The sequence below is a fragment of the Camelina sativa genome, chromosome 16, assembly GCF_030686135.1.
Source record: "Camelina sativa cultivar CO46 ecotype springtype chromosome 16, ASM3068613v1".
NCBI classification, from domain to species: domain Eukaryota; kingdom Viridiplantae; phylum Streptophyta; class Magnoliopsida; order Brassicales; family Brassicaceae; genus Camelina; species Camelina sativa.
The window spans coordinates 1,086,217-1,099,337 of record NC_141895.1 but is presented as its reverse complement, the minus strand read 5'-3'; the positions used below and the strand labels follow the sequence as shown (position 1 = coordinate 1,099,337).

Below are 13,121 nucleotides of genomic sequence, written 5' to 3'. Positions count from 1 at the left end.
TCCCTTCAGACCTCGTATTGTGATGAATTATATAAATAGACCCTTTTATAAGAAATTAAGAACCCAATATTATATCTAGCGGTTTATCAGACACGTGAAAAAAAAAAAAAAAAAAAAAGGGTTGAAGGGAATTGAAGCGTTTCCGCTATGAAAATACGGCGGTGCGATGCACCATCATTTTCAACGACGCCAAGGAATGAAGAAGAAGCAATTTCAGAATCCATCCCTTATGATCTCATGATTGATATATTCATGAGACTGCCTGCGAAGTCTATAGCAAGGTTTCGTTGCGCATCGAAGCTATGGTATTCCACACTTGACGATCCACATTTCACCGAACCGTTCTACACCATCTCTTCGTCTCGCCCGAAGCTATTGTTAAGCTGCTTAAAAGACGGTAAAACGTTCTTCTTCTCATCACCAAAGCCTCAAGATTCGTCTGCGTTAGCAATAAATATCCATATGAGTTTCCCATTTAATCGTACCTTTGAAATTTGCCGTCCTGTTCGTGGTTTAGTATGCGGTATAAATCAACAAAGTATAAATGGAAGGATAGATACTTTCCCATGGATATGTAACCCTAGCACAGGAGAGTGGTTGCCCTTACCCAAACTGAAATCAAAGAGGAGGGTAGTGACAAGCTATCTAGGGTATGATCCCATCGGCAAACAATTCAAACTACTGCGTATGAACCGTGTGAGATTCTGACATTAGAACACGGAAAGGAACCATATGGAGAGAGATCTCATGTGACATAAGTCATTGTCGTGTTGTTTTGAATCGTAAATCTGGCCATAACGCATATGATGGTATATGCATCGATGGCGTTTTGTATTACTTAGCATCCGTTTTTGCCGGTTACAGGTTTCACATTATAGTTTGCTTTTGACTTTACATCTGAAAAATTTAAGTGTATAAACGAGGCTCAAGGGATGCAAAATGAATATTCTCAATCGAATACTCTGGTAAACTACAAGGGTAAATTAGCTTTGCTTCAGGGGTACTCTGTTGATGGACAATACAGTGGTTATCAACTATGGGTTTTAGAAGATGCTGAAAGCCAGCAATGGTCGAGTTATATCTACTCTTGGTCTCCGCATCATCCTCATAAGAAAATAGTTGTTGCAAAGACTAGGTCGTCTAAGAAAGAGACTCTATTTTTTGTTGGAACAAGTGACACTGGTGATATTGTGTTGTCGCCAAAGATTATATCCGACTCTTTCTACCTCCTTTACTGTAATCCCGAGAGGAGCACTTTGACAAGAGTTGAGATCCAAGGAATGGAAGCATTTAAGGATCATATAGCTCACGTCTTTCTAGATCATGTAGAGGATCTGAGGAAAATATCTAGGATCATGGGCTCTTAACACAGTCCTCCTCAAGTCTTATTGGATTACTATTTTTTTTTTTTTCATTTTTCTTTTGGGCAACTAGCTCAGTCCTTTAAATCTTATTTGATAACTATTTTATGTTTTTTTTCGTGATTCCTTGAGGGGATTTTCATGTTTTCGTAGTGGTTCATACAGTTCTGATCAGCCTTGGTTGTTTTGTAGCTTTTTTTTTTTTAACTCTTCTTTTCATGAGCGACTTTGCCAATTGTGTCTTTGATGAGTTCCATATTAGTCGTTTCCATAGGTACATAAGCACATTACAACAGGGCTTAAGAGTTAAATCTATTGATCTTTATCTTTGCAATGATCCGTGGTTACTTATGATTTTCTTGGATAATATACTATGCACAAGAAGAGAGGATATTCTTTCTTTTATATTTTGCATTCAGACCCTCTCGTATCCGCCAAGTCATATATTCTTTTATATGATCGTAATATTCTTTTATGATCGTATATTCTTTCTTTTATATACGATTATCAGACGTGCGTTATTAAAGAGAAAAAAAAAAACTATAGGGCTTACGAGAAGCGTATCCGCCAAGTCAAGTCATGAAAATACGGCGGTGCAATCGATCATCTTTTTCAGGGAAGAAAAGGGATGAAGAAGAAGTAATTATCTCGGAATCGATCCCGTTTGATCTTATTTTATAACTTTTTTTTTTCTTTTTTTTTTTTTTTTAATATTTTTGTGGTTCCTTGTGGGGTTGTTTATGTTTTCTTCTTTTAATGAGCTACTTTGCCAATTGTATTTGATGTGTTCCATATTACAGAACCACAATATGACAGGGCTAATGAATTTGGTTCAAGAGATAGTAGATGGTATAACTGCGTTTCTTCACCCAAGCTATAACTTATGTAATGGCTGACTTATGACTTGTATAATATACATCATAAACATATACAGAAGGAAGATATACAAACGTAAAGGTAAAAAGTATCCCTATAACTGGTATAAGGTGGTTCTATACAATATGTAAAATATCAAACTAACCTAAGCATGAAATCAAGATCTATGCCGACCATTTGACGAGTGCTTGAATTCACGGAGCCTTATCTTTGCAATGATGCGGTTACGTATGACTTTCTCAGATTTAGCAGCTTCTTGGATGTTACTATGCACAAGATCGCAAAGCTCATCTAAGGCCAACATAGGAAATGGCTCTTCTATAAGAACACCGACCTGCAGAGTTTCAAACCAAAAAATGAAGAAGGTTTACATGGTTAAAAAGGATTCAAGCAAAAGAGGAGGATAAACAAGTCAATATGTAAAGTTAAGTGTGGAGGAGGAGGAGGAGGAGGAAGAAAAAGTACTTCTTCTATGCAAAACAGAGATGCAGCACTAATGAAAGTAGCAGGAACAACAATCCAATGGCATTCATCCCAGAGAATGATTGGGAGAGTTAGATGCCAAAAGACTAAAAACCTCGAGGTTAAGCGTGTGTAAGAGAGAGGGATCGGAATGCCCATGAGCTGTTCACAAACTCCAATGCCTTCATGTAAATGAAGCATCTTTGATTCCTGCAATGGCGCACGCAATCAACTATAATATCAAGACAAGGATATTGCAGACAATGTAAGACTCTGTCGTTGAGAACTTTCCCTAAGTATCAAGAATCCTACCAACAAATCTCTCTTTGAATCGTCTAGTTTTAGCAACTGAATGCTCTGAGAAATGAACTCGATTACACAACGTGGACGATGCTTTGATTGAAGAATCAGAGATAAGTCATCTGCTTCTATCAAGTTCCGGAGATCTCTTGCGATATCTGAACCATAAATCACATGACACTGCCAAATAAAATAAAAAAATGAAAAAAACTTCCAAATCAAAATCCAATTTTTTTATGTACCAAAATCTAAACATTAAGAGACACAACAATTCGATTCAAGATTTCACCTTAAGAGCCACAGGGAAAGCAGCAACGTAACGAAGAAGCAAATCTTTGATAATCAATTCATCACCGGAGCTATCAACGGAACAAATCACTTGCCTAGCTAAATCATTAGTTCCAGCAATGATCCCAACCCAAGCTTTCCTTCCTTCTTCATACCTCGAATACGAAGCCTCCGTACGAAACACAAGAAGAAGAGCCAAAGCCGGAGCAGTGAGCTGATACGGCAACGACGAGGATCTAAGAATCGGGAAAATCCCAGGAAGCCAATCCAAAGCCACGGCGGTGTTGTAACTGGCGATCACAACCGCGACGCTCGTGAAGAAGAAAACAGGAGGAATCAGAGAGAGTATAACGCGTGAAGAGAAGCTCGAGAGGAGATGACGCACATGGCGGAGAGAGCTCCTGTGTTCGACCCATTTCTCGTGCGTGTAGAGAGAGCGTTTCTGCTGCATCCCACGCTCTTTAATCTCGTCCGCCCAGTCAGGGACAGCTCTGAGAAGCGAGATAAGCTGCTCTGTTAAGTTTTTTTCACCTGAATCGTTGGAATCGGGACCCGATGAGACGCGGGGAGGCTTTAGATTGACGGGTTTGCGGAACCCGGTGGTGGAGAAGATAGGGAAACGTGATTCGAGTAGAGGTCGGTGACGGTGAGTGAAATTAGAAGAAACGGAGAGATTTATGGATTGATACATTGGCGGGAAAATTAGGGTTTTTTTTTTTTAAGGGATTAGGGTTTTGGTAGAGACGACGGTGAAGAAGAAGAGTGGTGGTGGTGACACACATGAGGCTGCGTAAGCGTACGGTCGCAGCAAATTTGCAAAATCGGAGTAAAGAAGTGATACTTAGGAAAAATAAAGGTCGTTTGAAACGGTTGTTCCAGGATTGTTTACGTTCCACATTAATACGACTTCGTTTGTTATCTGAGATATTTGTTAGGACTTGGGCCTCAAATCGATGTGTTAAATATTGGGCCTGATTATTCCTACCAGGCCCATATAAGTTTCTAGCAGACGTCGTCGTTTATTGTGATCAGAAGGTTTAGGCTAAGGAACAAATCATTAGATTGTTGATCTTTCACAAAATGAGTTCTAAAATTCAGACTCTGTATTGTCTGATAGATTCTTCTTGGTTCAATTTTTGGCTTATAGAGAAAATTGAAGATTAAAAAGTGCACATAACAGAGACGAGAACAGTTATGACTTGTTTTATCTACAAAAAGGCAGTTTTAATTCATGTTATATTTCTCTTCATGCCATTTATATACACACACAAAAAAAATTGGTAAACTGAATATAGTTGGAAGGAATCTAAAGATTTACATCTTTGAGAGACATAAATTGTGAAAGGGTTAGCCAGGTTTTTTTATGAAGTGGAAGCCAGTGAGGAACAAAAGTCTTAAGACTACATCACATCACTTTCCTTTCACTCTCCAATTCAAGAGTGTGAGCTTCACTCTCTCATTCCCAATGCTTCGTTCGATGCACGCACCTAATCTATAGCGTTTGAGAATGAAGCCAACACACACAAAGATGATGATGTATGGGGGTGGGTACCTCCTAAATTTTTGCTAGATGCTAGAAAGTAGAAGTCTTATTAAAGAGATTTACAAGTCAAAGTCAGACATCAAAAAAATTATTAAAAAATTCGAATTTGAAATCATCCATACCATAGTATTGTGTAATCCATCCACAGTAAATGCTTTCAACTCTTTGGAGAAGAGATCTGATTGGATATTTTTATTTTGTTTGTTTATGTTGCCCTCTGTCACCCCCCCCCCCCCCAGTAAAGCAAAAAAAGCAAACATCACATTCCTACACAGAAGAAAGAGAGAAGAAGAGAACCCTAGGAGGAACCAAAACCCAAAGAACCCTCTTTTCCCTTCACCATTGTTGATGCTTGAGAAAGCTTCTTGAAGAGAGAATAAGAGATGAAGAAGATTAAAGATTGTTCCTTTTCCCTTCTGGATCTAGTTTCATCTTGAGATTTTACGAAGCTTGATACTAAAGCTACATAAAACCCAGTTAGGTGAAAGGAAAGCTTTTTTTTTTTTTTTTTTTACAAGTTTTGAGGGATTTTCAGTTGCATGTTGCCTTACTCTGTAAGTTTGTAGTATCTTTTTAAAGTCTATCGAACCCTTTAGATTCTGATTTTGTTCTCTTATCCATTTTTTTCAGAAGAAAATTAAAAAAAAAAAAAAAAAAACAAGTTTCTCTCTGCCTGCCCCTATTAGTTAGTAGTCCAGTAGCCACAAAGTTCGAAGTCCCCAACGAATTTTTACTAAGTTAAAAGTCAGAGTCTTTTTTGGTAAGCTTATGGATCGAAGAGAAGCAATGGCGTTATCCGGGTCGGGTTCTTACTATATCCAAAGAGGAATACGCGGTTCAGGTCCTCCTCCTCCACAGACTCAACCGTCGTTTCACGGATCACAAGGGTTTCACCATTTCTCCAATTCCAACTCTCCTTTCGGGTCAAACTCAAACCCAAACCCTGGTGGTGCCTCTACTGGATTCGTGTCTCCTCCTTTACCAGTTGAGTCTTCTCCGGCCGATTCTTCAGCAACGGTAGGAGCTGCGGTTGCTCCTCCTCCTTCGGGTGCCACTTCTGTGAAACGGAAGAGAGGACGGCCTAGAAAATATGGACAAGATGGTTCTGTTTCGTTGGCATTGTCTCCTTCAGTCTCCAATGTTTCTCCAAACTCTAACAAACGTGGCCGTGGAAGACCTCCTGGCTCCGGTAGGAAGCACCGGCAATCTTCCATTGGTAAAAAGATCTCATCTTTGCTTCTTTTTTTTTATTTTATTGATTAGATGTAGTTTTCCGAGAAGGACATTGGCTCTGAATTTGGTGGGAAGTTAAAGGCTTAGTTGATGATTGTATATATATAGTAGTTTTTTTCAGATGAGGACATTGGCTTTGAAATTGGTGGGACGTTATTATAGGCTAATCCCAACAGTTATTGGCTCTTTTAAGGATTAGTTAAAGCTGGAGAATTTTATAATGTCTAATTGCTGAATTCAAAATATAATCTTTTTTAATTATGCCTTAGCCTTTCTCTTAAACTCTGTTATTGCATTTGTTTCTCATTACAAACAAAACAGGCTGTAAATATTCTGAAGACCGGTCTTTTGTTTGTTTTGATTTATTTTGTAAGGTGATATGATGCCTTCATCGTCTGGAATGAGCTTCACACCGCACGTAATCGTAGTCTCCGTTGGTGAAGTATGTTTCTCTTGTCTCATCTTGATCTTGTGTTCTTTTAAATCTTTCTTATATAGTTCTTGAGATAATCACACACTCTTTGTGTTGTTTTCAGGACATTGCATCAAAGGTTATATCTTTCTCACATCAAGGTCCAAGAGCAATATGTGTCTTATCCGCTAGTGGTGCTGTCTCTACTGCCACTCTTCTTCAGCCACCACCATCCCATGGAACTATTACATACGAGGTTTTATCTAATTCCCTCTCACATTATATCTTCTTTTAGAAGAGACAAAACATTACTCATGTTGGTTTGTAATTTATAATCTCTAGGGTCGTTTTGAGCTCATATCTCTCTCAACTTCTTATCTGAACACAACTGACAATGACTACCCAAACCGCACTGGAAGTCTAGCGGTCTCACTTGCTAGCCCTGATGGTCGTGTCATTGGTGGTGGAATTGGAGGTCCTCTAATAGCAGCAAGTTCAGTTCAGGTGACCTGCACTTGTGAAATTCATATTCTTTACATGAATTTAGATATCATCTTTTGAAACCTTTGTTTTGTTGCCTCTTTGGAAAGGTCATCGTTGGGAGCTTCATCTGGGCAACTCCAAAAGGGAAGATGAAAAAGCGGGAAGAAACTTCTGAAGATGTACAAGATACTGATGCTTTGGTCAACAATGATAACACAGCAGCAACGTCACCTCCTGTTCCTCAGCAAGGTCAAAACCTTGTTCAGACCCCTGTAGGCATTTGGTCAACCGGTTCAAGGTCAATGGATATGCATCACGCACATATCGACATTGACCTTATGCGTGGATGATTCATGTATATATAAGCATTGAATCTAGGAGAAGAGGAAGAAGAAGAAGATTTAAACTTGAGCTAACCTCCCTGAAAAAAAAGTCTATTTGGTTGTTTAGGAAAGAAAAGACTATTATTAGTAATTTTAGGAACTCTTGCGTGTTTTCTAGCTTTCAATTAATCGATTTGGTTTCTTGACTTGTGATAAACAGGAAAAAAGTTTCGCTTGTTTCTTAATATGTATTTGCATTCTACAGCATACAATCTGTTTTAGCAGGAAGCCTCCGAAAGAAATTAACCAGTCCAGGAGGTGTCTTTCCCCTGAATCTTGGATGTCTCATGATGTATAGTCCGGTGAGAAGAACAAAAACCTTAAACGGCACAACATACAAAACCACAGAAGAAACAAAACACAGCACCATGAACATTGAAGTCGCTCTTGGATCTCTCCAGCTTAAGAGAGCATGAACTCTTTCTCCCTGACCTGCTATATCTCCCACAACCGTTTGAGCTCTACTCGCGATACTCCTCAACCGCTCATACCTCATTTTTACAACTCCCGGGTCTTGAGACGAATAAGGAAAGGTATCAAACTCTTCGTTAAGTTCTTCTGGATGAATGCTGTCTGCAAATGAAATCCTTGTGTCCATGTGTGGAGGTTGTCTCGGACGTAGCCTGTAGTTCCATACCGCAACCATGAACAAGCAAAAACACATCACCGGAAGAATCATCTCTGGTGAACACACTAACACAAAGTAGACTACATGTATAGCTGTACTCGCTAGAGGTTTCTTCCACCTGCAGATATCTTGAAACCATTCTCCAGTTCCGAGTAAACAAGAGAAAACCGAACTCAATCTGAAGAGATTTGCACGGCTCTTTCTCATGCTCCAAAAATGCGAATTCGAATCCGAAATATACTCCACCACTTCTTTTCTAAGTGGCGGCTCTGCTCTGCTTAACCTAGCCGCCACTAAGTTAACCGCGTGCTGCCTAAGAATCTCCTGTTGCACGACTTTCAACGGTCTTGCGTAATGCATTTTGGGAAGAAGTGGTTTCCAGTATTGAACTAACATCTGAATATACGACGAGCAAGAAAACCTAATTGCCAAATGCAGTTCTCCCATCTTCTTTACACCTGAAGGTCGAAGAACAAGAAGCGGATACGAATTAGTGTAGATTCTTCCGGATTCGAGTGTCGAGATTCTAACTCTTATTTTCCCAATCTTCCCATCTCCTTTGTTACTACCGTTACCACCGTACGTGATCTGATTGTTATCGAACACGCCTATTGTGATCACTGTTGCTGGCTCGTAAACCTCCCATGTGTACTGCTCGTTGAACCGCGGGTTAAAACAGTTCGTTATGGTACGAGTCCTGACCCATTTGGTTCCATACTTAGCCACACAGTAAGCATCCACGGTCTCTTTCTTCCCAGCTTCTTGGCTCAAATTCAAACCTTCAATTCTCAAGATCCCTAGTTCAAGAACACCAATCGACGGCTGCTTATGACTCAACAACTCTTTCATCGACGGTCTGAAATCGCTGCTGTAGTAAGTAGACTCATCAAGAACGTGGTAGCCTCCTTCTAGACAAACATTCAGATGAAGCCTAGTTGTGGCGAATCTGACTCTTCTCTGGTTCTCACTCTTAAGACTAAACCATTGGTCAGGCACTGTCCGGTTATCGTCAATCCGTCTACTAATTGAACCAAACGGTATATGTACCTCTCCCAGCGATTCCTCTCGATTAACCGCGACTCGGTCTTTAATAGAGACGATCAGATCTTCAAACGGTTCAGCCGCGACGAGCGTGAACTCTTCGTTCCATCTCGGATTCAGCGAGTGACTCGGTTTGGTTCGAACCACTTGGTTACCTAACTTGATTTTGACATATGGATTTGGAAACCGGTCTGGTACGATAACCAGGTCTTGTGCCTCGATGACGTTAACACGGAGGTACCAAAGCCTCGGAGAATGATAGACTTTAGAACGCAAACTCGATTTGTTAACAGCGTTTAAAGCGTCTGAGTATGTCGCGTCTGAGAACGCTTCGTCTGCTTGAGTACCAAACCAAACAGCTAACATAACGTCGCCTCCTTTCTCGTGGTTGACTCTGTACCACTCAGGGGCTAAAGGACTGTCTGGTGCGACACGTGTCGGAATCTCATTGAGATCAAACTGGATTAAACCGACGAAATCGTCTTTGATCACGTCTTTGTCCATGACGATGACGTCAAGAACATTAGATTGTTGATCGGATTTGGAGAAAGCGAAGACTTCGTTCCAAACCGGGTTTTGATTCTTCTCGAAATGTTTTGTTTTGGCAGTAAAGTTTCCGAGTTTGACTTCGATGTACGGATCTAGGCTTCCGGTTGGGTCCATGCGAGGAAGATCTCTAGCTTTCACGATTTTGATGAAGAGAAACTCCATTGGCTCCACGAGATCATGAGCACTTGGTCTTGCTCGTCTGCCTCCTCCGAGAACTGGATTCGTCTGTTTGATTGAATAATCCGGTGGATTCGGATTAAATCCCATTGTTGTAGGTACTGGAGGACCTAACCTCGGTTCTTGAAACCGAGAAGATTCCATAGCCGGTGGCGGTTGAGGCCGTTGCGGTTCAGACGGTTGCTGTTGAGATGGTTTCTGATCTTCACGTGGGCTAGATTTACTCTTCTCCGTTTTAGGGATGTTGTGGACTCTGTGCCTTGTCTTAGAAGGAATCTTCTTTGGAGTTGGAGGGATTAGATTCGGTACCTTGGGAGAGGGGTTATCAGTGACGAACACTTTGAGAGCAAGCTCACCTCCGCTGGCGGCTGCAAAAGAGAACATGCTCCATTTCTCTTTCTCAAGAGGGTAAGGCCATCCAACAGCTTCCGAGTACGGCAAAAACGCAGTTCCTAAGATTCGAATCTTACCTAGACATGACTTCGTTATGCTGCTGGTTTTATTGTAAACATAAGCCTCAAGAAACAGATTTGATAAATCCTCTGTTTCAGAGATGTTGAAGAAGAACTTCTCGTTCCAAACTGGACTCGAGTCATCGATCTTAGTCGAGGATTTTACTTTCTGATCGTCAAATCGTAGCTCGACGAAAGCATTAACACCGCCATAGTCATCTCTAGGTTTGAGTCTAGCGCTTATGACTTCAACGCCAAGTTTCAGATTACTCATCTTTTTAACTTCCAGAAAAAAATTGATTGACTTGTTTAGAAAAAACAGAGCAGAGGGTTTTTGAAAGTTTCTTCTACACTAATGATGAGATCGTGGAGACTTGTCTTAGAAGGCAACTAGGCAAATGTTTTTTCTGGGAAATTGTAATGTAATTAAACGTTGACCGTGTTTAATTATATGATTATCCAACGCGCTTATCTGTTACTAATCGTGACGCTAATCATAAGAAATTTTTATTTTGATATTAATTACTACTAATAATAAAAGGGACAATTTGAGGCTTCTCCGTGTGTCCACCTCAGCTTATTGAAAACTTCTTTTTGAACTGCCACAGCAGCCAACGTCAACAAGGTTAAAACGTCGGCTTCTCCTTTCGCTTGACGTTCCTTCTCCTTTCCCGTGGTTACAGTCCACTTTATGATCTCCACTTCCAAATTAATGCCAACCCTTAACAACTTTTCTTCTACCCATACCTCTTCATATTTTAAATCCACAAACTAATCCCAGCAAACACATATATCTCTCCAGTGTAGGCACCATCCCAAAGCCTTGATACGTTGAGTAGATTTTCCTTTGTAGATTTCTAAGATTTGCGATCAACATGTATAGCGGAAAGAAAGTTTGTGGCGAGAACAACAGTAGTTCGATTACACAATTTGATTTCACTCCATCTACAAATCAAAATTGTAAAGCCTCAATTTCCTGGTCAAATTCAACCCTTATTTAGTCCTTCAAAACTTTCAATTTCATCTCTTACTTAGGTCTTCTGCAAATTTTGCCAGTTCATATATGATATTTGTTTTTTTTTTTTGAAACCTTTAGAATCCATACAATTATTTAACCGACGATGTTCGTATTTTTTTGTTTGTATCAGATTCATCAATGACACATCTTTAATCATCTTTATTAAAGTAATGAAGAAAAATCAGACACTAACAATACATGTTCGGTGGGGAAAAAAAAGGAAAAGGTATATAGAATCCTTTTTCATATTTGCCTTGGATCTCAAATTGTTTAATGAAAGTTTTGATCATTCTAATGCGAGAGAAACACGACGTTGTTTATCACTTTGGTTTGCTTTCAATTTCATGTTTTAATAATACAAAGGTGCCAAATAAATAGAGGTCAATAGCTTAAGATTATGCATGTAGGAAAGAGGATCCCCCGCATAGAGAGCTGTTGAAGCTGCCAAAGCAACATGAAACACCTATGGTGGTAGTTGTTGTCTCTGTATCCCTTGCAAGAAAGTGTTTCACTACATGAAAGGTACAATCAGAAACCTTACTCAATTCATCTTTTTTTTAAAAGTCTTTCTGTCCTTTTCACTTTTCTTATCTCTCATAATGTGTCTCAATTGTTGATCCTGCACTTTTTACAACCAGCTATGCAATTTCTCATGTTAGCTACTGTATCTTCTTTTTAATTTTGATGGTTGCGTAGTATAGGTCGTAGTCATACCGTAACTGTAACTTACATCGTAATTTGTTTTTTAATTCATCATTTGGTAGTGTCGATGGAAAAAGATGGGAAGAAACTACATAGTATGCCTTAGCACATAACTTAGACACGGAACTTCAGATTTCATGGTACCAAACAAGAACGAAATACAAGGGAGCCATCAACTCAACAATTTGTTAGCGCTATGAGTAAAGGATATTTGACCTCTTAATTAATACTCACATAATAGCTTAAATGGTTAATCCCCACAGTTTCTAAGACGAGTATTATTAACCATAAGACAAGATGTAACATAGATAAGCAAAATAAACATAAAAAGACACTAGACTATCATTATTGAGTATTTGTGCTCCTTTCTTGATAATCTAATTATATCGATTTGATGTTGCATGCAATAGTTGTGTAGCCGGAATTTGGAACATAAATGAGTACGCAAAGAGAAAGACATTTCTTTGTCACACTTTCAAAGAATAATATGTAGAAAAGTCTCAATTCAGAAAAAACAAAAAACAAAAATCTATTGTAGCCCCGTACGTTTACGGTTTAGGGTTGATCAGTGTGTGTGATATGATATTTCAAGTATCATACTTCAAAGTTGATTCCGAGTTTAAAAGATGATTCACGATCTTCTTTAGCCAAAGAAAAAAAAAACATCTATGCCTAGATATTTGGTCGTGGACTCGAATAGATCAACTCTCCGTCTCCGTAGAAACATATAAGACATAAGATAATTACAAAGAAACAGAAAAGTGAAAGAAGCAATCTTATATTACACAGAATTATATATGGAGAAATGAGGCATCTAGCTAGAGAGCATCTCAAAGCTACAAATCATATAAAATAAACAACCAAGTTTGTGAGTTGTGACAGTAGTACTAAAAGGTATCTTTAACCATTGAAATTTCATTTTAAGAGTGATATCTTAGATATATATTATTAGCATAGACATAATTGATGCTAAATGTTAAAGATATAAATTATATAATCATGTAATTTTAATAATACAAATACAAACTAAACATGAGTTAAAATTTTAAATATGAATAACAAAACCAAAAATATATAATTAATTGTAATAAAATCATCTATGTTTTCTATACTAAAATGTTGAATACAACAATCACATGATTCTCACAAAATATACTAGAGAAATTAAGAAAACTATTTAGTTAACAAACTTTAAAATATCAAATGTCAGATA

General features: G+C 38.8%; 2 protein-coding genes, 1 long non-coding RNA gene and 2 pseudogenes across 5 annotated transcripts; 3 read left to right on the top strand and 2 right to left on the bottom strand.

Moving 5' to 3' along the window:
- The first annotated feature begins 803 nt into the window (after window positions 1-803).
- LOC147925008 (putative F-box protein At1g20657 pseudogene) lies at window positions 804-1,367 on the top strand (annotated as a pseudogene).
- An 841-nt stretch (window positions 1,368-2,208) lies between these two features.
- On the bottom strand, window positions 2,209-4,174 carry LOC104753217 (voltage-dependent chloride channel 1, chloroplastic). Its single transcript, XM_010475503.2, has 4 exons — window positions 3,289-4,174; window positions 3,012-3,179; window positions 2,703-2,909; window positions 2,209-2,571 (listed from the first exon to the last, which is right to left on the bottom strand). Exons 1-4 carry the CDS (start codon window positions 3,976-3,978, stop codon window positions 2,395-2,397), a joined length of 1,242 nt encoding a protein of 413 aa, XP_010473805.2. The 5' UTR covers window positions 3,979-4,174; the 3' UTR covers window positions 2,209-2,394.
- A 681-nt stretch (window positions 4,175-4,855) lies between these two features.
- LOC104749172 (AT-hook motif nuclear-localized protein 11) lies at window positions 4,856-7,548 on the top strand. Of its 2 annotated transcripts, XM_087491829.1 has the most exons (6): window positions 5,071-5,306; window positions 5,461-6,046; window positions 6,438-6,505; window positions 6,600-6,731; window positions 6,818-6,979; window positions 7,066-7,548. In XM_087491829.1, the coding sequence occupies exons 2-6, from the start codon at window positions 5,599-5,601 to the stop codon at window positions 7,306-7,308; spliced, it is 1,053 nt and encodes a 350-aa protein (XP_087347955.1). In that variant the 5' UTR covers window positions 5,071-5,306; window positions 5,461-5,598; the 3' UTR covers window positions 7,309-7,548. The 2 variants fall into 2 exon arrangements, with proteins under 2 accessions (XP_010469058.1, XP_087347955.1); XM_010470756.3 differs by having other exon boundaries at window positions 4,856-6,046.
- On the bottom strand, window positions 7,086-10,542 carry LOC104753216 (multiple C2 domain and transmembrane region protein 8 pseudogene; annotated as a pseudogene). The gene has a single exon (XR_015584656.1). The product of XR_015584656.1 is annotated as a multiple C2 domain and transmembrane region protein 8 pseudogene (transcript).
- Window positions 10,543-10,808: 266 nt separating this feature from the next.
- Window positions 10,809-11,943, top strand: LOC104749170 (uncharacterized). Its single transcript, XR_761337.3, has 3 exons — window positions 10,809-11,148; window positions 11,337-11,432; window positions 11,614-11,943. It is a non-coding gene; the product is annotated as an uncharacterized LOC104749170 (long non-coding RNA).
- The last annotated feature ends 1,178 nt before the right edge of the window (window positions 11,944-13,121 follow it).